This window comes from Scaptodrosophila lebanonensis, unplaced genomic scaffold (genome assembly GCF_003285725.1).
Source record: "Scaptodrosophila lebanonensis strain 11010-0011.00,11010-0021.00 unplaced genomic scaffold, SlebRS2 tig00000118-arrow-arrow-pilon, whole genome shotgun sequence".
NCBI classification, from domain to species: domain Eukaryota; kingdom Metazoa; phylum Arthropoda; class Insecta; order Diptera; family Drosophilidae; genus Scaptodrosophila; species Scaptodrosophila lebanonensis.
In genome coordinates this window covers 261,246-285,294 of record NW_022060578.1, presented here as the reverse complement: position 1 = coordinate 285,294, position 24,049 = coordinate 261,246, and the positions used below count along the sequence as shown (strand labels likewise).

At 41.4% G+C, this 24,049-nt stretch overlaps 1 protein-coding gene across 1 annotated transcript; it reads right to left on the bottom strand.

The window, feature by feature from the left end:
- Nucleotides 1-576: 576 nt before the first annotated feature.
- LOC115628600 (cadherin-related tumor suppressor) lies at nt 577-23,191 on the bottom strand. The gene is made up of 9 exons (XM_030524783.1): nt 22,638-23,191; nt 17,537-22,400; nt 17,126-17,434; nt 16,832-17,065; nt 16,557-16,758; nt 16,198-16,484; nt 10,162-11,155; nt 4,345-9,727; nt 577-3,541 (listed from the first exon to the last, which is right to left on the bottom strand). The coding sequence occupies exons 1-9, from the start codon at nt 23,189-23,191 to the stop codon at nt 808-810; spliced, it is 15,561 nt and encodes a 5,186-aa protein (XP_030380643.1). The 3' UTR covers nt 577-807.
- Nucleotides 23,192-24,049: the final 858 nt, after the last annotated feature.

The window sequence follows — 24,049 nt, the reverse complement described above, 5'->3', positions numbered from 1 at the left end:
AGTGGTTAGTTAATCAATCATGTACAAATCATGATCAAAACATTTTGCAAAAACGAATATTATTATATTGTGCTTCGCATGTTTTCCTGAAATATCCTGAAATTTATTTGAACAATATGCAAATAGTTAGAAAATTGAATAAGGGTTTTAAGCTTGCTATTGGTCTAATATTTTATTTTCATTTAATAATTCTCTCCGGAGTTGACGATTAGTAAAGCTTTGTTATAACAAATATAAAAGTACATTTAAATGCGTTACATTTACAATTTACTTAAATGGCAATAAATATAGAAAATATATTGGCGATGTAGAATACATACTTATCAAATACTTCTGCTATTACTATGCTTTTACAAAATTTCGATTACATTTTAATATTTAAATACTTATTACTAAGATACATTTACTCGTATATTTGTTTTCGAAAATCAGTCATATTAGGTTTTGTATGTAAAGAAGACTAAATGTGCTGTACAGATAGACATTTTAATGGAGCTCGTCCAAAAACTGCAGCTTTCACTTAAAGGCAAAACAAATGTTACAAAAAAATGTTTTTAATTTTGTTTCATTCAGCTTTTAAAGGTATTTAGTAAACAGGTTTTTAGATAGAGGTTTCACAGTATAATGATAACAATAAAGAATGCACAGCCTTGATACAAGGCGGTAAAAGTAGAGTATTGTGACGTAGTAACCAATTGGAAAATTTATATAAATATGTCAAGCATATATGCTAAGTTTTTACAGTAAATTGATTAATTAAATGGCGCGGTTAACACTAAAGTAGAATTAAATATACCAGCAACTTTTTCACACATATTCTTCTGGTGTTTTTTGCGCGTTAGGTGGTCGAATTGTAGATGGTGTTTGTTGCTGCTGCTGGCTAGCTGTTTCAGAAAGCTCTGTTATATCTTTAAAAACACCCATTAAATTTTCATAACTAGGCCCCCAATTAATAAAATATTCCCACCCCAAATTGGTTTCTGGCGGTGAAGCTGCCACATTGGCCTTGCGGTATATGCCGTTCAAATGATTTGCCAACTCGTCATCACTGGCTACGAGGGTGCTTAGAGAGCCTCGAAACGACGAATCAAATCCATCATAGGAGTGTGGTGGTGCGGGTGGTGTTTTCCCAACATTGGAGTTGCGTGCCGGATCGTTCGGCATAGCACGTCCTGCTGGGCTGCAACCATCCAGGATGCTCTTGCTTGTGGAGTACTTACCGTCTCCACTTAAGCTGTTGTTATCGTATTCAATCTCAGAGCAAGTAAAGCTATCATTTCCACTCTCATCAGTGGAGCTAGAGCTGTGTGCGTCCACATCAGTACTGTGTAGGCCGCTCCCCAAGGATAAATGAAGAGCTCCATTCGACACACGTGGTGCTTCGCTGCTTAAGGATACGGCATCCAGCGTTGAAACCAAGCTGGATGTGCGGGGTCGCGTATTGAGCCGCTCTATTTCTTCTGCTGTTAAACCCATTGTTGTTTGTGATGGTGGGGGCTGTTGCGCCGCAACAGATTTCTGGTGACTAGCACTAGAACTCTGACCAGAGAGTTGGGACATTACGGGGCTATTGAGACTGCGCTCGCTATTGCTGTGAAGCGCGTCTTTACCGCCAGAGCTGGAGGTGGTAGCCAAAAGAGCGCTCTGCAGTGGCTTACCCGATATGTCATGTAACGTAAGTATGCGTGGCTGTTGAGAGCTAAGCTCGGAACTAGGTGAAAGACGCGCAAGCGGTGTGCTTTGGTGGGTCCGCGAGGCACTTCCCGGGGGAGGTGGCGGTTGCCCGCCTTGAGTTGGAACGCGAGATACAAACGGCGCATTAACGACGTGACGCGGTGAGTGCCTATGTTGCTGCTGACCCGCAGGGCGCTGATGTTTATGATGCATATATGCAGTTACCGGGGATGAGGTAGTTTTGTATTTCCGTATACCGCCCGCTTCTCCTCTGGCTCTGTAACCCTTGTAGTGGTATACGATGTCAATGTCAGACGGAGCAATAGAGCTGGCGTTCTCCAAATCGTAATGCTCTGGATAGTCGGAGCTAAGGTCTAAGTTGACATGCTCTAGTGGATGCAGCACTTGAGTGGATGGTGCCGCTAAGGATAAATGGTGTTCTTCTCTTATTGGAGGGTTTTTATTGACCACTTCACGTTCGATGATATCTGGACGCTGTGGACGATGCTGAGATTGTGAGTTTTCCGCAGCTAAAGGTAACTCGCTCCGGTCTTTAAATTTTTTTGTGATCAACTCTGGCCCCACCAGTTGGTGTGCTGGCTGGCGTACAAGTTCGGTTCCATCAGTCTCATTCGGGTGTATGCCGCGCGTTAGTCCATGGTCCGATGGGCTCTGTGAAACATTGGCCGAGCTGCTAAGCACACCTCCACTATGGTTTATCTTGAATCCTGGCACGCCACAGCTAAGGCTCCCAATTTTTTCCTGCTTGCCCCGGAATCGATAAATGATATACGAGCCAAAGATGGCTACTACTAATATCACGAAAAACACAATGACCAGTGTAATACCAATGCTCAGTGGGTCGGCAATCTGCGCGGCATCAATGCCGACATCGCTTCTGCATCCCGTCTCTACATTTCCATGGTGTGTTATTTCGGGGAATATATTACCAAAACCATTTAGGGGCTGCACATCACTGTTGATACTAAAGTTGGCGATACATCCTACAAAAGTATCCACCTGCAAGATATCCTTAGGAACACCTCCTATGGTTAGCATGGTAAGATATGGATCGAAAAAGTCATGTACTCCAGAAAAGTCGAGATCATCGCCAACTTGGAGCCCATCGATATATAAGCGAAGTGTATGGCTTTCCGCAAGCAAGCTAACATTGTGCCACTTCCCATCGTATAGGTTAATCGCCGTTTGTAAGGTCATGTTAACAATTAACTCTTGCTTGGAATAGTACACAAGCTTTCCTCCATGTAGAGACAGCGATGTAAACATTTGATTGGTCGCCGCATACAGGATTAACCCCTCTGTCTTGTAGGTGCGAAAAAGAAGGCCCATCATTTTTGGTAATTCGTCAATTTGAAAACTGGTGCTTATATTGTTGGCAGGAGTGTAACGGCGCTTTCGAAAGCTATGTGATAATACGGCTCCGTCGCCTTCGTATAAATTGTGCAGCAATTGTATGCGGCGATGTTGCTCGGATATATTGAATTCAATATATGCTCCATCGGTGAGTGTAATTGGCTGTAGCGAATCCCCACAGTCAGGCGAATGCAAATATCCTCCGCATTGACATAATAAGGTAGACCAGCGATCGCTGCACTGACCCACGGCGTATCTGCCACACCGTTCGGCAGCGATCGATGACTCACACAGACCCTTCTGGCGATGACAACCAGGTACAACTCTGTGCTGCTGCAGTGGTGTGCTAAGATTTAAGTTACGCCCATTTATAGAGATGCTGTGAATACACCCAACAAAGTCGTCGCTGTGTATTTGACCATGGCGCTGCAAAACTGTATCCACTGATGCAAGGCCGCCAATTAATAGGGGCTGTTTATTGAAGTTCAACGTTCTGTAATTGAAAATGTATGTTTAATTTAAAAAATAAACCAACGGAATACTTTCTATTCATATCATTTTCTTATCTTTTGTAATATTTGAATTTAAATCAAACAATCGTTAAACAATCTATAGATTTATATATCTAAGAATCATAAAAATCACACATTTTTATACCCTGTACCCAAAAGGTAAAAGGTTATACTAGTTTTGTGCGAATGTGTGTAACAGGTAGAAGAAGGCGTGGCAAACCCCACAAAGTATATATATTTTTGATCAGGGTGACAAACCCAGTCAATATAGGCGTCTGGATTAACGTAAGGATTTAAAACAGGCTCAAAGCAGAGGCAATGACTAGGCGAAGCAACGATGAAAGGAGCATTGCCGTAACAGCAGAAGAAGGATACGATAATGGTGGAAAACGACTACTTAGCTCAGCGGAAGTTAATGAGCCAAAGGGAAAAATAAGGATAAGGAACCACTCGGATGGGAAACAGTCAGAAAGAGGAGGTAGACCAGAAAGGCCCGCCTGAAGGAGATTCCTCAGCAAAAGACTCGAGGGGAAACCTGGAAGCAAAAACGAAAACCAGAGGCCGAAAAATGAAGCTATTCTTATGAACCCAACGAAGGGACATAGCTATGCCGAGATTTTAAAATGTCTCCTCGGGGAGATGGAGGACAAATAAAAAAATTAAATTAGCTTGTATAGACTAGGAGCGTCTGAAATCCAGGCGTTCATCCACACGGACGGACATGTCTAGATCGATTTCTCTCGTCATGCTGATAAGAACTATATATGACTTTTTTGATACTCACCCAACGGGTCCTACCACATCTGCGAAACAGGTCCCATCGCCAGGATTGCACTCAGCGCACACATCACCGGAGTCCGTACAATGGGCAACGCTAAGCGACATCACTCGTCCATTACGTGTAGCGGTAACTTTATGCCAATTACCGTCAGTTACATTGTTGCTGACGGCAACTGTGGTAATGGATGTCCGTATACCACCTGAAGAGAAGTATGCTTGCCCGCGCACCAATTCAATGGCTAAGAAGTCAGAGCGCCCACCGTTTTGAATACCGTAATTATATAGCAGTAGTGCGTTAGGCTTGCTTGTCGCAAACACAATTGAAATGTCGTTGGTGGTTGGATCCAAAGCGGGGAATGTCATGTACGACAGAGGTTCAAAACCGTAGCTAAACCGTTCGCAATGGCGTCCATAGCGATTCGCCGTACAAGTGCATTTAAACCCTGGTTTTAAGCTAACGCACTGGCCGCCATGAAAGCATGGATTTGGGCGACAGGAGTCGGAAATACTCTCACAGAGACTTCCACGATAGCCAGGACGGCAGAGGCAAATAAAGGATTTTCCGTCTGAACTGATTTGGCAGCTACCACCGTTGCGGCAAGGCTTGGTCAAGCAGATGTCGCCGCGTTCCCGTTGGCACTGCTTGCCTTCCAGATTGTTCGGACATATACACTGATAGTCATAACCAATACGATGGCATTTCGCTTGTGCCAGACAAGGATTTGGGTTACAAGGGTCTTGGCGCCTGGTGCACTGCTCTCCGGCAAATCCAACGGCGCACTGGCAACTGTAGTCATGAGCAAGCTGTGGATTACTTAACACAAAAGAAGGACTGTCGACGATACTAAGCCTTTGCAAGTCAAAAACCCGTATAGAGGAGCTACATACGCCTCCATTAGTACAAACATTCGAAACGGAGCACGGTTCGTAACCAACAATCACTTCCGTTTGCATCAATCTAACGAGAGCAGAATGCTTTTCTTCCAGGTAACCAATTATGAAGCGTGGGTGATGATAAGTTCCATTAGCCATTCGTATAGCAAGTAGTACCTCAACTCCAGTACCGTTCGAGGTAATATCGATCAGACCGTAAATGGATAACTTGCTATCGGATCCATAACGCAAATTTATCAACTCTATGATTGATCGATGAAACTGGGTAAGAAACTGCTGCGCCGTCACATTTTTCACCAGCAGTACCACTGTGTTTGCCAGAGTATTGTTATCAAAAGCGTAAAAATTTACGGTTACCTTGGAACTGACATCACTATGCTTGCCGTCGTTACCTTGGATATTGTATATATAAGTTGCCGTACTTATAGTTTGGGCGGTGGTGTATAAATCACAACCATTTGGTATAGTTAAATGATCATTTCCGATGCTTTCCTGGATGTGGCAGCGATACGTGGCAGCCGTATCAATATCGTTAGGATGCACATCGGCGACTTTTGTATTTGGAGGTAGCTCTCCGTTGAAAACGCTTACAGCCACCTGAACTGTTCGTGGCGTAGAAGGATTATCATTCTGGTCCAATATATTAATAGTCAGTGTATGCTGCGTTCGTTGGGGTGGTTTTCCATTGTCCTCCACCTCAATAATGGCTTCCAATGTTTGTGTCACCTCACGGTCAAAGGTAACAGTTGATTTAACCACCCCCGTTTGTTCGTTGATATTCAACCAAGACTTATGCTTGCCGCCCACCAATTTGTAAATAAACGGTCCACCATTTGGGGCCAAATCTGGATCGCTAGCCGATAACGTCATAATAAGTGTGCCCGGCAGCTCATTCTCCATTACGTATCCTAATAAGCCTCCTGCAGCAAAGGTAGGTCCATTGTCGTTAACATCCTCCAGATCTATGCGCACTGTGGTGCTTCCAGTTTGTTTAGGCAATCCGGTATCGATGGCACCTATAATCAAATTGTAATGCGATATATCCTCACGGTCTAAACGGCGATTGGTTTGAATTTCGCCTGTCTGTGAGTCTATCTTAAAGCTGTGCATTGGATTACCATCAATTATGGAATAGCTAAACTGACTATTTTGCGGGCGTGTGTCCTTGTCAACTGCCTTCACTTTGGTTACTCTCGTGCCAATAGGTGCATCTTCAGATATTTTAGCAGTGTAATAGTGCTTTATAAATTCTGGTGGGTCATTGCCGTCCTGAATAGAGATAATTATCTGAGCCTCATCTGTGTCATTACCACGTATGCTTCCGTAATTTTTAGCCATGACTGTTAATACAACACGACTTTGCATTTCTCGATCTAATTGGCGGGAAACGAAAAGAACTCCCGTATGCGTGTTAATGCTAAAGCCTTTATCGTTGCTGGACCCCACCAGCAGATAATAGACATGACCATCCTCGCCAGCGTCCTTATCTGTGGCTTGCACCGCTCCAACTGAAGAGCCGATAGCTGAAGATTCCGATACGTCAAAATGAAAGACGGGCTGGACAAATTGTGGGTAGTACTCATTTACACCTGTAACGTGTACAAAAAGGGTGGCATAGTTTTCCATAACTGAATCGGGATTTGATGCCTTTATTTGCAGCATATAAGTGCGACGACGAGATTCATAGTCAAAACTTGTTGCGGATGAAACGACACCAGTGGTAGCATTTATGGTAAAATAGTTTCGATCAGGTCCGCTGCTGAGGCTATAATATATGATGGCATTTTTTGGCGAATCCTTATCGGTTGCGTGTGCGTGGAAGACAAATGTAGACTCTGGCTTGTTCTCCTCTATATATGAGTGGTACTCTGACTCACTAAACTCTGGTGGATTATCGTTGACATCAGTTAAAATAATGGTGAGTAAAGCCACTGCTTTTTTTGGCCTAAAGCCCAAGTCTTTAGCTGTTATATTCAAATGATATTCTTGTATGACATCAAAGTCCAATGATTGCAGTAAAGTTATAGCTCCTGTGTGCTCATCAACTTCAAATTCTTTTCGCTCATTGCCGCTTGAGATGAAATACTGCAGCATACCGTTGGGTCCATTTTTATCGTCGTTATCTGTAGCACTTACGGTGAGTATGGTCGAACCAATGGGTTCATTTTCCGGAACAATTACTTGATAACTGAGAGCAGTAAATACAGGCATGTGCCGGTTTTCCCCGGTCACAATAATAGTGACGTTAGTCTGATCTGACAGAGGTGGCACCCCACGATCTGTGGCTGTCACTGTAAGAAGAAAATACATATTTTCTGGTACATCAAGGTGCTTAGCTAACGATATACAGCCATCTTGTTTACTAATTACGAAGTAAGCACTTAAGTTGGCACTGACAAGGGAATAGTCAACTTCGGCATTGACACCAACGTCTTGGTTGTCCACAGCGCTAACGCATACAATAAGCTGACCAGGACGCGAATTTTCGGGTAACGGTGAAAGGTAGTACTGTTGCTTGAACTTAGGTGGATTGTTGTTGGCATCAACTATGTTTATATTAACAAGGCACTCCGAGTTGAGCGGAGGCTTACCATTATCTGTGGCAAGTATTGTTAGCGCATACATATTTTCTGGTGAACTACCGTACTGCGAATACTGATACTTGATTTTCTTCTTGCTGTACAGTACACCAGTAGCAGGATCGATACTAAACACATGCGATGGTTGGTGTAAAGCATATGAAATAACAGAGTTGGGTCCCTGTTTGTCGCGATCTGTTGCTATAATTTGGCCCACAATGGCTCCTGCACGTTGCAGCTCCGGAAAATTATAACTGTAAAAACTGTGCTCAAATTCAGGTGCATTGTCATTTTGATCGAGAATAGTTATAGTAATTGGTGTTTCCGCGCGCCAAGCCCCATCTGAAGCTACCACTTTCAATACATACTCGTCCTGAAGCTCACGATCCAGTAGTGCGGCTACAGTAATGTTTCCACTAATTTGATCAATCTTGAACTTGTGGCCAGGATTTTCACTGAATGTGTACGTAACATTAGCATTTGGGCCCAAGTCCAAATCGGAGGATGTCACAGTTATAACAAAACTTCCGATTTCTACATTTTCAGTAACATTAAGCGAAAATAATCGTGAAAATTTTGGGGGGTTATCGTTTTTGTCCAGTAATTGTAGTAATACACTTGCTGTGCCTGTTAATTGCGGCAAACCCTGGTCCACTGCTTCCACTATAAGAGCATAGTTGCTCATCTGCTCACGATCTAAGCGGAGAGTGGTGTAAATTTCACCTGAGTCCGCATCAATCTCAAAGGTGCCATCATAATCGTTTTGTAATCGAAAGCTTATCTCTCCATTATTACCGGAGTCTTTGTCAATCGCCTTAATTGTAACTACATGCTGTGGTGGCGTTTCCTCCTCTAAGAGTTCGGCGGCATAAATAAGTTTTTCCATAACCGGTGCATTATCGTTGGTATCGGTTACATTTATGGTCAGTAGGACAACGCTGCCAAGGCTTGGTGTGTCGGAATCAAAAGCTTGAACCCAAAGTTGAAGCTCGGACGCTAGCTCGTAGTCTAGGCCGTCTTCGCCGACAGTCAAAACACCACTTTTAACATCTACACGTACACTGTCGCCAACGTTATTCCCACCCGATATTTCGTATCGTATAGTGCCAGCGGCGCCTTTTTTGGGAGAAATTGCCGTCAATTTCGCAATCGTGCTTGTTGGTAGCACATCCTCCGGCAATATAAGTTGTGTATTAGGAATATATGAAAATGTTGGGAAGAACTCCGTGGGACGCTGCACGACCGTCAGCTCAGCTGTGGAATTTAGCGGTACCTCACCGTGATCTGTGGCGTGAATTTTGATATTGTAAATATTGGAATCGATATTCCCATTCCGCTTAAGTTGCAGCTTCAGTTTTAGCACGCCAGTCACAGCATCTATGGCAAAGTACTGGTAATCATCCCCACTAATGTTATACGTAACATGTCCATTAGGACCTTCATCTAAATCTAACGCTTTCGCGCTAAATACAAACTCTCCGACGTGTATTTTATCTGGTACAACAACATCAAAATGGTCTGAGGTAAATTTGGGAGCATTATCGTTGATATCCGTTACGGTTATGGTAAGGTTTACAGACGTTGCACGTGGATCAATAACTGAGCTATCTTGAGCCATGAGCGTAAGATGATACACGGCAGTTTTCTCGCGGTCCAGTATGGAAGCTGTGGTGATTTCGCATGTCTCGGAATCAATTTGAAACTTTTCCATGTGCTCGCCCAATAAACTGAAACGTATTTTGGCGTTTATACCATCATCTCTGTCAGTGGCTATTGGTTGCAACACATGCGTGCCTATAGGAAGATTCTCCTGAATACTGGAATAATAGGATTGACGCTCGAAAGTTGGACTGTGATCATTTATGTCCTGCACCTTGACACGTACATTTCCGGTACCAGTTAGAGGAGGTGAGCCTGTACGGAAAAAAGACAAAATTTTCAGGCATTTGTGAATTACTTGATAATAGAAACAGGCATTAGGAGAGCCATTAGGTGAGCCATTCATCTAGACGGTTGCTGAATATGAATATTATATATAGTATGTACTTAAACCTAATATGCACAAACCTAATATACCCTTTTTACCATTCGGGTACAGGGTATATACAAATAAGTAAGCAATGCGAACCAATATATATTTGAAGAGGAAAAAAATTCTCTATATATTCATACGTTAATCTATTTTAAATCAGAAAAATTTTCTTTCTGTTTTGGTTCAAAACAATAGTGTTTAGAGTGTTTTTAGAGTCGGACGGATCGCTAAAGATATTGATTACCGCTTATGGCGATAAATCGGCACGCACGTATAAAAGTAACCTGCATTTGCATTATTGAATTCATAAGCTTACCTGTGTCCATAGCTACTAATGTCAGAATGTATTCACTCTGTAGCTCCCGATCTAGTGGCTTAAGTAATGATATGTTTCCCGTCGATGCATTGATTTGAAATAAATCAGCATCGCCTTCTTTGAGAAAATAGCGCACTTGTGAGTTTAAAGGCGGTGTGTCGGCGTCATAGGCGTCGACAGTAAGGACATACCCTCCATTGGGTGGTATAGTATTTTCCATAACGTACGCGATATACGGCGAATTCAAGAAAGTCGGCGAATTGTCATTGATGTCGGTGATTGAAATGCTCACCTCTGCAGTGTCGATACGAGCTTCATGTGCGACATGGCTCAGTATCCGTTGGTCGGTAGCTAGACTTAAATAATCATTCTCTATTGCGCAATCTGCCGCTTCAACCGTCAGGATGTAGCGCGAAGTGCGTTCATAGTTCAAATTTTTTGCAACACGAATGACGCCTGTGTCTTCGCTGATGCTAAAGTCATGATTTTCATCACCAGCCGATATTGTGTAGCGCACTTGTCCATTAACGCCTTCATCTACATCCGTGGCGGACACTTGCAGAACCATAGCACCTATACTTGCGTTTTCCGCCACTGAGGCGGAGTATTGCTTTGGATCGAACACTGGACTATTGTCATTGTCGTCGAGGATTTTTATTAGCAACTGCTGTTGTGTAGATTGTGGGGGCTCTCCACGATCCCGTGCTAATATGTTCAAGGTATAAGATGAACACAGTTCGCGATCTAATGTATCAACGACGCGTAATAGGCCATCGGTTGGATTAAGAGTAAAGGGCAGTGATTCCACATCGGTAAGTAAGGCAGAAGGTTCAACAAGGATATAGTCGATATACCCGTTGCGCCCCTCATCAGGATCTACAGCTTTAACAGACATGACAATTGTATTGATGGCCACATTTTCCATTATTTTCGTCTCGTTCGCAGAAATAAATACTGGCGGTTCATCATTTATATCTTTAATAAGGATTGTTACCTATGAAAAAAAGATTGTTGTTTTAGGAAGATAATAAAACTGAAACACAAGTGGTGGAGTCGTCCAGATAGAATCGTGTAAAAAAATAAAACGAGTGGAGAAGCTAAAGTCTGGTAATATTACAACAATATTTTTGATCGATTATATATGTATAACTGCAAATTTATATAGGAATTGTGTCTAGATTCACATGCGTGTCTATGCGTGTTTTTGTGTGTCTGCGTATGCCAGCTCAACAAAAATATCTTCTCAACATCAGCTCCTTGCAGAGCTTTGGCAGAGATTATATATATGGCTATAACTTCCTTTCAAATTGACATATCAAGATGACATACAGACATAAATTCACTAACTAGAGGTATTTGCCAAATCTGAGTCAAAAATTCCAAGAATTATGAGAGTTATAGAAAATCAATAATTACCGGAAGGCTAAGGGAAGGCTAAAAAAATTCTAAAATAGACATTTTCTGCGTATTCATATAAGGCACCTTGGACTTTGGTGTGGAGGCGTGGTCGACCCCACAAAATATATATATTCTTGAACATTATGACAAGCTAAGTCGATATAGCAATGTCCTTATGTCCGTCCGTCTGTATTAAAGGCAGGATCTATGAAATTATTCAAAAAGAATTTTCAAAAAGAAGGTATGGTAGACCCCACAAAATGTGTATATGTGTTCTTCTGGCCATAATTCTATATACATATGTACATCGAATCTCAGGAAGTAAATGAACTAGAATAGCCAATATTGGAATCCACGTTCTACTAAAGTCGAGAGGAGACAATCTTGAAACTATTGACCCAAATTAACAATTACATCCAGCAAGTGCTTATTGGCTAATGTCAAGTTTTATCACGATAGGTCATATGTAAAGGAATTCATACCCCTACGTGTAAGCCCTGTACTTCAGACATAAATACACTCGCAATGCAACTCTTCAAAGATTTACGTTGAGTTGGGAATTCCAAAAAATTAAATAAACTCGTCCTTTCTCGGAGAATCCTAGGAGAATCTGGATGCCAACTTTGGTTATTCCAGGATTTATAGTTTCTGAGATCCTTGCGTTCATCCAGACATACGGACAGACGGACGGACATGTCTAGATCGATTTCTCTCGTCATGCTGATTCAGAATATATATACTTTATGGAATCGCAGATGCTTCCTTCTCTATGTTACATACTTTGCACAAACCTAATATACCCTTTTTACCCTACGGCTACAGGGTATAAAACTATGACGAAGAACAGCGAAATTGTTTCGCTAATAATTTTCCTTGAAATTAACCGATTTAGATTAATTTTGAAAGTTCGCTCTTTCACTGTCGGGGTTGCTCGACCGTAACGTTCTCTCTTGTTTTTATTTTAAGTCGAAATTGATTTTTGTAGTTGAATTATTAATAACAGCCATAAATGCAATCTAAAACGAAAAGTTTCTCAGATTTATAACCACGACTGGTTATTCTAGCTCTCATACTTTTGGAGGTCCAAGATTGCCGAGACGAACATACATTCAGCAGCCCTAGTTATATAGTTATCTAAGTGAATCTTTTCCAAAATTGCCGACATCAACATTTACTTTCTTAAAGCTATATAGTATTTGAAACTAGCAGGTCTTGCCCGGCTTCGCTGGGCTAAGTAAAATGTGCTTATAATTATAAGTTTATTTACTATATGATATTCTGCTTTCGACGCTCTCTAAAGTTTTTTAAGAGTTCATTTTCCAAATAGCAAATATAGTATAATGAGTACTACGTACATACATACATAAGTACATATCTTCGTTACGAACCGGGCGGACTGCCAGTCCTGACTTAACTGTGTGCTTCCTCAGCACGTTGTACGCACGGTCGAGTTATCACCGAAAAGTCCGACGCGGGACATTTAATTTGGATACATACATTTAAATTTTTCATGCAGGCGTTATCCGCCTATATACATACATACATATATAAGTATGTATTAAATTTTTTAATTCAAAACTAATTTGTGTCTTCAATTCCAAATATGATTGCTATGAATGTAAAAGGTTTGTTTCTGCTTTTGTTAATCGCATGAATACACTCACAAAATAGGTTTAACGGTAAATGACTCTTAGATTTGTTCAGAATACATTTGTAGCGTTGTTAGCTAACACTAAAATGGTAAGTCGCTGTAAAAATGCGATCAGCTGGGATGCTAGAGATGGGCATGTGTCGGATGCTCTATGTGCTAGAGCATCAAAACTATCGATAGTTGAATCCGTCCATACAATCAATAATTCCATCGAAGTTTGAATGCAATTAACAGAAAATTTAAATAATAACATCTTATAATTTATTGAGATCAATTAGAACAAATCATATACAAACATAAATATGTATGTACATCTGCCCGCAACGCGAAGCAGAATATGCTTATGTCCGCTTTCGGTTTCTGCTTTACTATCGCTTACGCAGTCGTTGCCTAGCGACGGTGACTGTAAACTTTTACACAGGCATACATACATACATATGTATGTATGTACATATGCATGCCTGTTTCTCTTTACTTTTTCAACCGTACGTAGAGAACCGCACACATAGACACGAACTGCTGCTTGTTCTGTGTGCGAGTGTGTGTATATGATGTCCCCAACTATTTGATATTTGCGTTCTTTGTAATTTGTTGTTGCTGCATAAAGTTACTAATGAAAACCCTAATGCCAAAAGTACTAAACATAGAAAAAACAAGTAAAAATGCTAAAGTCGGGTCCCGACTTTGAAATACTCTGTACATATGTTTACAATAATTATAACAAATAAAAAAAATTAACAAAATTTAAAAAAACAAGAGAGAACGCTACAGTCGAGCAAGCCCGACAGTGTAATACCCTGTACCCAGGTAAACTTCCGTCACTGAGTTATATGCGCCCATAGCAGCTGCAAAAGAGGAAGAAGAAGAGCGAACTTGTTGCTGTAGTTTGAGGGGGTTGTACTGGCGAGGATTTGTTTTGCTAATAACTTTTCTTAGAAATGACCGAATTGAATAAAATTTTATACAACAGTAGACAATTATATATTAATTATGTGTGCAAAGTTTGGTTTAGGTAGCATATATAACAAAAAACATAAACTCGTCCTTACTCGGACCTAGGAGAATCTGAATGCCAACTTTGGTTATTCTAGCTTTTATAGTTTTTGAGATCCTTGCGTTCATCCAGACGGACGGACAGACGGACGGACAGACGGACGGACAGACGGACGGACATGTCTAGATCGATTTCTCTCGTCATGCTGATCAAGAATATATATACTTTATGGGGTCGGAGATGCTTCCTTCTGTATGTTACATACTTTGCACAAACCTAATATACCCTTTTTACCCTACGGGTACAGGGTATAAAAATATTCCATGCATGCATACATGGATTGGGCCTGGTTATATGGCTATAACTTTCTTTCCGATCATTCTATCATAGTGAAACTTGGTATACGGATATATAATCACTAACCTAATGTGACTACCAAATTTTAGTTTAAAATTCTAAGAATTACGGGAGTTATAGAAATCGTTAATAAGGGGGGAGTGGGGGGTGGATCAGAAAAAATGAACAAACTCGTCCATTCTCGGTCTCAGGAGAATCTGTATATCAAGTTTGGTTATCCTACGGGAGCTAGAGAAAATCGTGATTTGCGGGGGAGAGGGGGGTGGGAGGGAAATTCCAAAAAGCACGTTTTCTGCGTATTCACATAAGGAATCTGGCACTAATTTGGTGTCCGTAGGTCTTATAGTCTCCGAGATATGGGCGATTATACGAATGGGAAGTCGGGAAAACCCCCATAGGGGTGAAGTGGTGGGAGGGGGGGAAATCCAAAAAATAAAACAAACATGCACAGCGTACACATATAACGCATATTTGTGCAAAGTTTGGTGTCTCTACCTCTTATAGTCTCTGAGATCCAGGTGTTCATACGGACAGACAGACAGGGCTAGATCGACTCGTCTCGTCATGCTGATCAAGAATATATATACTTTGTGGGGTCTGCCACGCCTCCTTCTGCCTGTTACATTTTCAGCTCCCGCAAACCTAATATACTCTTGTACATTTTATGTACAGAGTATAATTACTTTTAAAAATGTTAAATAATTTTTAATTAATTAACATTTCTAGCTCAGTGCAAGACGAATGAACATACATACATACATAGTTGTGTACATGTACATAGATGTGTACATATGTATGTGTATACATTCACACATTAGTGTCTTACATTTTGCTTTGACTATTTCAATCGTTTGCAACCAACTACACGAACAGCTGCTTGTATGTGAGTGTGTGTGTGTATGTATACTTAGTTGTCCCCCCCAACTGTTTGATATTTTGTATTATTTGTTCTGTCTGCATTTGTAAAATGCATATTTTGAAAATTCTTGAACGCAAAGTTGTAGATTTTGTTACGTAGATTACAGTCCCCAAATTTGAAATCGATCGGAAAAAATTTATAACACAAACTTTTCATTTGAAAAGGTGAATAAATATTAAAACCCCAATAATTCAGTTTTGTTTGAATTCTTTTATAGATTATAAAAATCAAATTTAAAGTTGATTGGTGGAAAACTGAAGCTTCATAGCTCTTACCGTTTGGGCTGTGGGCTGTCGACGCGGTTTCCTTTTGTGCCCCATTTTTTTACAGGAAAATATTTCAGTCCCCAAAAAAAAATTAAAAAAACCAAGTATACAGTTTTTCATGGAATTTTTCTGAGAGTATACAAAGTTTGAAGTTAATCAGATGAAAATTGTAGATTTTTCATACAAATGTTGGAGCCTGTTTTCCCCCGTTTGGCGCTCGAATTTTCCAAAAATCCCTTCTTAGTGGGCACCTACACTATGAAAGGATAATTGAATTCAAATTTCAACTTCCTAGCTTTTACCGTTTGGGCTGTATATTGATCACCAATCAGTCAGTCAGGACAAACTGTTTTATATATATAGAGATTAATCTCTAATGTGCCACATAAACCAAAGAGTTTCCGACTGTAATTAATAGTGGGGGCTATCGGATAATAATACGAGTCCTTACCTGTACCGTCGCTGAGAGTCGCTGCTGTTTTTGATGAACCATGAGTTGAGATGGTTGTTCCTGTATTTTACGGGGTATGCGATATTTTAATTTCAACCGCGCCTCTTCTAATCCTTTAAAGGCTGCTTCGTCATTAGCACAATCCCGAGCGGTGATTGTCAATGTATAAGAGCTTCGACGTTCTCTATCAATTTTACGACGGGTACGAATTGTCCCATTGCTCATAATTTCAAAATCGTTTGACTCGTCACCATCGGTTATGCTATATTCAATGAGGCCATTGTTTCCTGCGTATATAAGCAATATGCATTGTTAAAAACAAATAAAGGAAGCAACTTGAAACGTCGAGAAATGCTTACCAGAATCAATATCTTTTGCCGACACATTTACCACTGTTATTCCAATAGGGACATTTTCAAATATTTCACTGGAGTAGCTCATCGGATCGAATATGGGGGCATTGTCATTTAAGTCAAGGACGTTGCAATACACCGTAATGGTGGTTGACAAACTAGGTATTCCGTTGTCCTGAGCTTGAACTATTAATATGTAATGTTGCACCTGTTTAATGGGAAAGTGACAAGTGACATTTATAGACAGCTTTGTAAGGAAAAATTGTATTCTCCATCGCTACCTCTTCGTAGTCCAAAAGCGCCGTTAACGTAAATACCCCTGTTTGGGGGTTTAAGCTGAAAACATCATTTGCCCAATCGGATATAACTGTGTAGGACAACTGTGCATTTGCACCCAAATCGTTATCGCTGGCCTCAATTCGCCCGACCTGATAACCGCGTTCCGCATTCTCTGGTATATCAAATGAGTAAACTGAATCCGAAAATAAAGGTGGATTGTCGTTGATGTCGGTAACCTTTAATGTTCAAGTTTTGTATTATGATTGCTTAAAAAACACAGGTATACCAATATTTACATCAATTATTATATGGGCTTGCGTAAATTGAACTCCATCGCTGACTCTTATGCGTATATTGTATCTACTTTTGGTTTCACGATCTAATCCATCCTTGAGAAGAAACGTACCAGTTCTGGGCTCTAACGCAAACTTTTCATCATGTCCATCCATAATGGCGTACGAAATATTTCCAATTGAATCGGGATCATATGCAGATATTGTCGCAATAGTACCTCCAATATCGAGTTCCTCGCTTACATTATAAATCAATGGCATATTTAGAATGGTCGGTGGGCTATCATTCCTATCCAGCAGAGATACAATAATCTAAAACGGGGTAAGTCAATTAAAGTTAAAATAATCTTTAACTTATTTTACAAATAAGAAAAATGTGTTCTTGCTAGTTTGTAGATATCCCTTTTGACTTACCGAAGTTTTTGCAGATCGAGGTCGACCACCAACCGCGATGGCGTGAACTTCTACCTCATAAGTATCAAATCCAGCTTCACGGTCCAGTTCAGCCGCAGTTGATAAAATGCCCAATTTAGTGTCAATATCGAATAAGCGATCTACTTGTGAAGCTTTACTTTCTGGCTTTTTGCCTATCGCAGTGACATTTGTCACAAAATACTCAATCTGGTATTCATAAAGGTGGGCGTTTACCGTCAAAATACTCGTCCCAATTGGTTCGTTCTCGTAAACGGAACCAAAGAGTGAGTTCTGTTCAAAAGTCGGTATATCGGGCTCCTTGCCACCCAATGTTATAATAGTTATGTAAGTCTCAGTGCTCTTGCGTTCGCTTTGAACCGCTTCGTCGGTGGCTTTTATAGCTAATTGGTAGCTAAGCTCGGGTTTGCTTACAGCGTTATTATTTAATGTGATTATTCCTGTATTTCGCTGTAAGCGAAAAATATCCTGTTGACTGTTCACAATTTCATATGTAACCAGACCGTTGCTTGAAGAATCCGCATCCCGGGCTTGCACTTGCATAACATATGCTCCACTACCATATCTCAACAACTTTCCATCAGCAGGCATAATAGCTGCATTCATTGATACAAAAATTGGTGGATTATCATTGATATCTTCTACAATAACCGTGACAAGCTTTTCTGTGGACAGTTGTGAATCTGGTGGCTGTGCTTGGTCCGTAGCTACCACAGTCAGTCGAAAGGTATCAATCGACTCACGGTCGATTTCACGCAGTGTGTGTATGACTCCGGTTTGAGTATTGATGCCAAAATGGCGGCCTCCGGGTGGTTCCGGCTCTTGCCTGCTGATAGCGTAAGTGACTTTACCGTTCAATCCCGAGTCAGGATCATCTGCGATCACCGTAACTATTGGCGTTTTTACTGGAATTCCCTCTTGGATCTGTCTTACAATGGCAGTGTTTGTGAATTCTGGCGCGTTATCGTTCTCATCAACTACTTGTATCGTAAAGATGATCGTCGTGGAGAGTGTTGGTACACCACAATCTGATGCTGTTATGTTTAATGCATAAACGGAATTTTCCTCATAGTCCAGAGGCTTGTGAAGATATAAACTTCCGCTTAGTCTGTCTATATGAAATGTGTCCTTGCGGTTTCCTGCAGTAATACTATAAATTACTTGGCTGTTTATGCCCTGGTCCATATCACTTGCAGTAAAATACATCAGCTTTGAACCTTGGGGTGTAGTTTCCAATACAGATATTTCACTAATAAACTGGGTAAACTCTGGAGCATTATCATTGTCATCTAAAACATTTATGAAAACAGTCGTGTTAGAACTAAGCGGATGGATTACCGCTGCATCGCGTGCTTCTACTAAGAGTTTGTGGGAAGGATTCAACTCTCGGTCCAATGATCGCGCCAGTGTCAGCTGACCCGTTGCGCTATCCAAGCTGAACTGGCCCGACTCATTACCTCCTATTAGCATAAAGAAAACATCTCCGTTGAGGCCCTCATCATCATCTTGAGTAAATAGGTACATAATATGTGTGCCCACAGTCGCGCCTTCTGAAATAGTTACGTGATAAGGTTCACGCAAAAACTGTGGGGCATTATCGTTGACGTCGCTCACAATTACTTTTATGTTTGCATGATCATGTAGGGGCGGTGATCCATTATCCGAGACGACGACCTCTAACATCAGATAATTGTTACCGTTATCTTCATCGACACTGCCAGCCCTGTTTTCTGGTCCGCGTTGTCCGCGCAATAAAGCTTCTCGATCGAAGGGTCGTAACGTTTTGATAAAGCCGCTTCGCGAATCTATGGTGAAGTCCAGAGACTCATTAGGCAATGCGAAAATTAGCTCAGCGTTGTGTCCGATATCTCGATCTACCGCCGTTAGCTTCCCAACAAAAGTACCCATTGGCATATTCTCTGAAACACTATATACAAATGTCCTGTTTGTGAAACGAGGCGCATTATCGTTCGAATCAAGGATATGGATAGTAACTGGAACCACAGAAGAACGTGACGGCGTGCCAGCATCTTGGCAAATTATTGTAAGCGCGTAATAATCTCGCTCTTCGCGATCTAGTGGTGCCCGCAGAAATAAATATCCATCAGGAAAAATTCCAAACATATGCTCTTTGTTTCCTTCGGTTATCTCATATGAAATGCGTCCATTTGCACCCAGATCATTATCAGAGGCGGCCAGTGCGAAGAACCGCGTATTCACCTTAGTTGTCTCCAGGAGGGATGTCTCGTATGAAGTATGGTCAAAAACAGGTGTGTGATCGTTAACATCAAAAATGTGCACGAACAGGCTTAGCTTGCTGTATAGTGAGGGCATGCCACCATCAGTAGCCTGCAGCTCCACCTGCAGCACCGTGTTAGGCTCTGCGCGCACTGGTTGCTGCAAATAAAGCACCCCAGATGCCGTACTAATTCGAAACTGTTCATTAGGATTACGAGTAAGGTTGAAATTGATCCGGCTATTAATTCCTGCATCTCGATCGCGTGCTCTGGACAAGTATATTTCTTGACCTACAGCGGCATTTTCGGGCAGCCAAATAGCGGTGGCGTCGTCAAAGTCGTGTTCGTGAGCAAAACTTGGTGCATTATCATTCAAATCAAGAATTGTGATGTGGACACTGCATTTACCGTACGCGGAAGCCATATTGTTGTCATTGTTGTCACTACGCTTACGCGCCAAAATTACCAAGTGATAATGAACTTGTTCTTCTCGATCTAAAGGCTTTGCGGTAGTAATGAGACCATTGTGACGGTCTATGCTGAACATTTCTTGAGAGTCGCCATGAATGATATCGAATTCAACCAGCATAAAATCGAAGGGCTGCTGCTGTTGCGACTTCAGTTGTACTCGCCCCACTTCCCGGCCCAATTGTGCTTTATGGGAAGCATGATCTTCAACAATTTCATATTCATAATCGCCATCAGTGTCAAATTCGAGTACACCTGTTTTTGATTGCAACACTATTTCAACAATAGCATCGTGCACATTACGTCGCCCGCCAGGATCACGAGCCGATATTTGCAGTTTGTAATAAGGCTTTAAAATGGGGCTTAAGTCATTGCGAAAGTAAACAGTGCCAGTAGAAACATCAACTTGAAATATGCCCTCACCGCCTGATTCCAAAGTGTAGCTAATTAGAGAATTATCCTCGTCAGCGTCAGAATCAACTGCTGTAACATTTAGCAATACGGTTTGAAATGAAGACCTGTCAAACTCAGCAGTATCGCTTAGACTGTGAAAGTAGTGCCTAGGATAGAAAGCAGGGCTGTTATCGTTTACATCTATGATACTTAGGTGTATGGTAGACGTGGCCGATTGCTGAGCTGGTGTTCCATGGTCGCGGGCTATTACGAATATCTCATAGAATGGTATTTTTTCGCGGTCTAGTGACGTGCGTGTTGTTAATTGTCCGGTTATAGCATCAATAGCAAATTGGTGTGGGTACATACGTTCAACGCTTTGGGATAATGCAAAAGATACCGATCCATTTGCGCCCTGATCATTATCAGTGGCAGTCAATATTGTAATAATCGTCAGTGGCTCCACATCCTCGCTAAGACTTATGTTTAGCTGATTCTGGGAAAAGCGCGGAGCTTCGTCATTTTCGTCTAATATAGTAACCTTCAGCTGCGTATAGGCATATTTAGGATTAGGACCGCCATCTCTTGCCGAAATGCTGAGCTCCACGCTGCCTTGTACTTCGCGATCTAATGGACCGGATGTTACAACAAGACCGGTGTCTTCGTTAATGTTAAACCACTGCAAGTCATTTCCCGATATAATTTCGTAGAAAACCTGAGCATTAACACCCGAATCTTCATCTGTAGCTGTGATCGAGGCTACAAAAGTGCCTGTTGGTGTCAGTTCGCTTAGCACAGCTGAATACTCTGACTTTTCAAATACAGGCTCATGATCGTTTAGGTCGTTTACGTGTATGATCAGATGTGCGGTAGTCGAACGTGATGGCGTTCCTTTGTCAGTGACTATGACAGTTAAGTTGTATTTGCTAATCTCTTCACGGTCAAGCACTCCATTTACGCGAACAATGTGGAACAAAGGTGTTTTTTCCAATCGAAAGTGACCAAGCTCATTACCAGAAACTATTTGAGTGGTCGTTTCGCCGTTGACCCCATCGTCCGAGTCATCGGCGGATACGGCAGCAACTACAGTTCCATTAATGGCGTTCTCATCAACAGTGGCTACACTGCCTGTAGGTGGAAAGTATTGGAAGCGTATAATAGGGTCATGGTCATTTGTATCTAGGAGATTTACTGTCACATATGTCCGACCATCTTGTCGTGGGGAACCATGATCACGCGCAAACACAGTAAATACGCAGCTTTTTTGGCCCTTGCCAATAAAGTCTTGGCTAAGGGGGTTTGTTTGTTGTGGGCATTTGAGGTATTCCGTTGTCGAAATGACTCCTGTTTCTGGATCAACGGTAAATTGGGAGTTTTCCGCTAAGTAGTAGGTCAGTTTACTATTATCGCCTAAATCACTATCTGATGCCATCACTTGAAGAACAGGTGTACCAGGCTTTACAGTTTCATTCAAAGATACACTGTAATCACTATGATCGAAAATTGGCGGATTGTCATTCTGATCCAATATAGTTACATTTACTTGCAGAAACCCGAAGCGTGGGGGCACGCCACCATCACGCGCCGAAATGTTCAGTTGATAATACCCACAAGATTCGCGATCTAAATTGCTTGTGGTCTCCAAGTGTAAATAGGATGTATCGCCACTAGGGTTCGTTGTGGTAATCAAACGAAACTTGTGTTCATAATTGCCGTCAATAATCTCATATACAATTTCTTGCGCTTCCCTGAAATGGAAATATTTAGAATTAATACATGAGAGCTTGTGTCACAAAAGAATTGTAGCGGATTATTTAGAAAGATGGCATTAGGGTTTCTAAAAGCTTCCCATTAGCAGAACCGTCGAAAGGGGGGAAAAGGCGAGACAAATTCCCACCCCGTGCTCATATTCGTCTTGACGGCCATGCTTATTGGTAGCATTTGTTTGTTTAAACTCAAAAAGTTTAAAGTTTAAATATTTTTACCCAAGATCAGCATCTGTAGCGGCATCGAGTAGCAGTCGTGTTCCTGGGGCAGCGCTTTCGGAAAATGATACAGCAATGCTTGGCTCCGGAAATTCTGGCGAATTATCATTAATGTCGAGCACTTTGATATGCACCTCTATGGGATAGGTGGGTTGCGAGGAGAGCACCACCAAGTCATAGTGGTCGCTCCTACCTTCACGATCTAGCACTATATTTGTCTTAATTTCGCCACTAAATTGGTCCAATGTGAATTCGCGTGGTGGTTCGTTAAAGCGATACGTAAACGTCGGTTTAGTGGGCAAAAATCCCACGGTTATCCCACGTGGCTGTCCCTCAAGCACTTCAAATTCAGCACTAGTGTCCACAGCTCGAGACTGCATTTCACCGTTCGTCGCAGAGCTTCGCCGCCTCGGAAAGGCAGCATATTGTTCATAGGTAGTGGCATAGCTTCTACCGCGTGGTATTAGGTCTAGCCTTTTGCTAATGTGTGTTGTTTGGCTAAGCACAAATGTGGCAATGAGCACAAGCAACAGGAGAACCTGCGCGTGCTCCATTCCAGTTTCAAATACTGTTGATCTAACCACGCACAGTGCAGTGTCCTCAATTGCTATGCGAAGAAAGCTCCTGACACTAAACTCACGTTCTGTTTTTATATAATAGTTGCATAGGTAGCATATGCTCTCTTATATTGCTGCTATAAGTATCCGTTGGTTTTAAGTGCACTTCAAAATGCTTCATTTCGTATTATTATCATTTGCAACCATCTGAAATAAACACAAAAATCCATCAATTTTGAATGCTTGAAGCTGTCTTGACTTATACATATTATACCCTTCAGAGCAAAATGGTGAACAATAAAAAAAGGTAAAATCAAATGTGAAATATATAAAAATATAATATAAACTCGTACTTTTTGAGATCCTTGCGTTCATACAGACAAACAGACAGACAGAGAGACGGACAGGCGGACATGGCTATTTCGACTCGGCTTGTCATCCTGATCAAGAATATAGTAGATATACTTTGTGGGGTCTGCATGTACACTCTCACAAAACTAATATGCCCTTTTACCATTTGGGTACAGGGTTTAAAAAATATATATAATACATACATACATACAAAAGTTAAGACATGTTTATGTACAGTCAACAGCAAACATTTACATCATCGTGTCTATGCGTGAATGTATACAATACAGGAACAAGTCAAAGCAGCAACAACAACTGCGGGCAATGCTTGACCATATATACATATATGGCTATAACTTCCTGTTAAATCGGTCTGACATTATGAAACTTAGCATACAGACTTAGTGATAATAACTGGAGGTATTTTTTTATGGAAATCACAAATTGGAGAGGGTGGTGGAGGGGAATTCCAAAAAACACATTTTCTGCGTATTCACATAAGGC

Bases quoted from the DNA above. Each gene is read 5' to 3' on its own strand.
- LOC115628600 (XM_030524783.1), bottom strand. From the start codon at position 23,191: ATGGAGCACGCGCAGGTTCTCCTGTTGCTTGTGCTCATTGCCACATTT. The intron at 22,401-22,637 runs GTAAAAATATTT...TTTCCATTTCAG, and splicing joins GCTACAGATGCTGATCTTGG to GGAAGCGCAAGAAATTGTAT. The intron at 9,728-10,161 runs GTAAGCTTATGA...TTTTCCGTACAG, and splicing joins ATTAGTAGCTATGGACACAG to GCTCACCTCCTCTAACTGGT.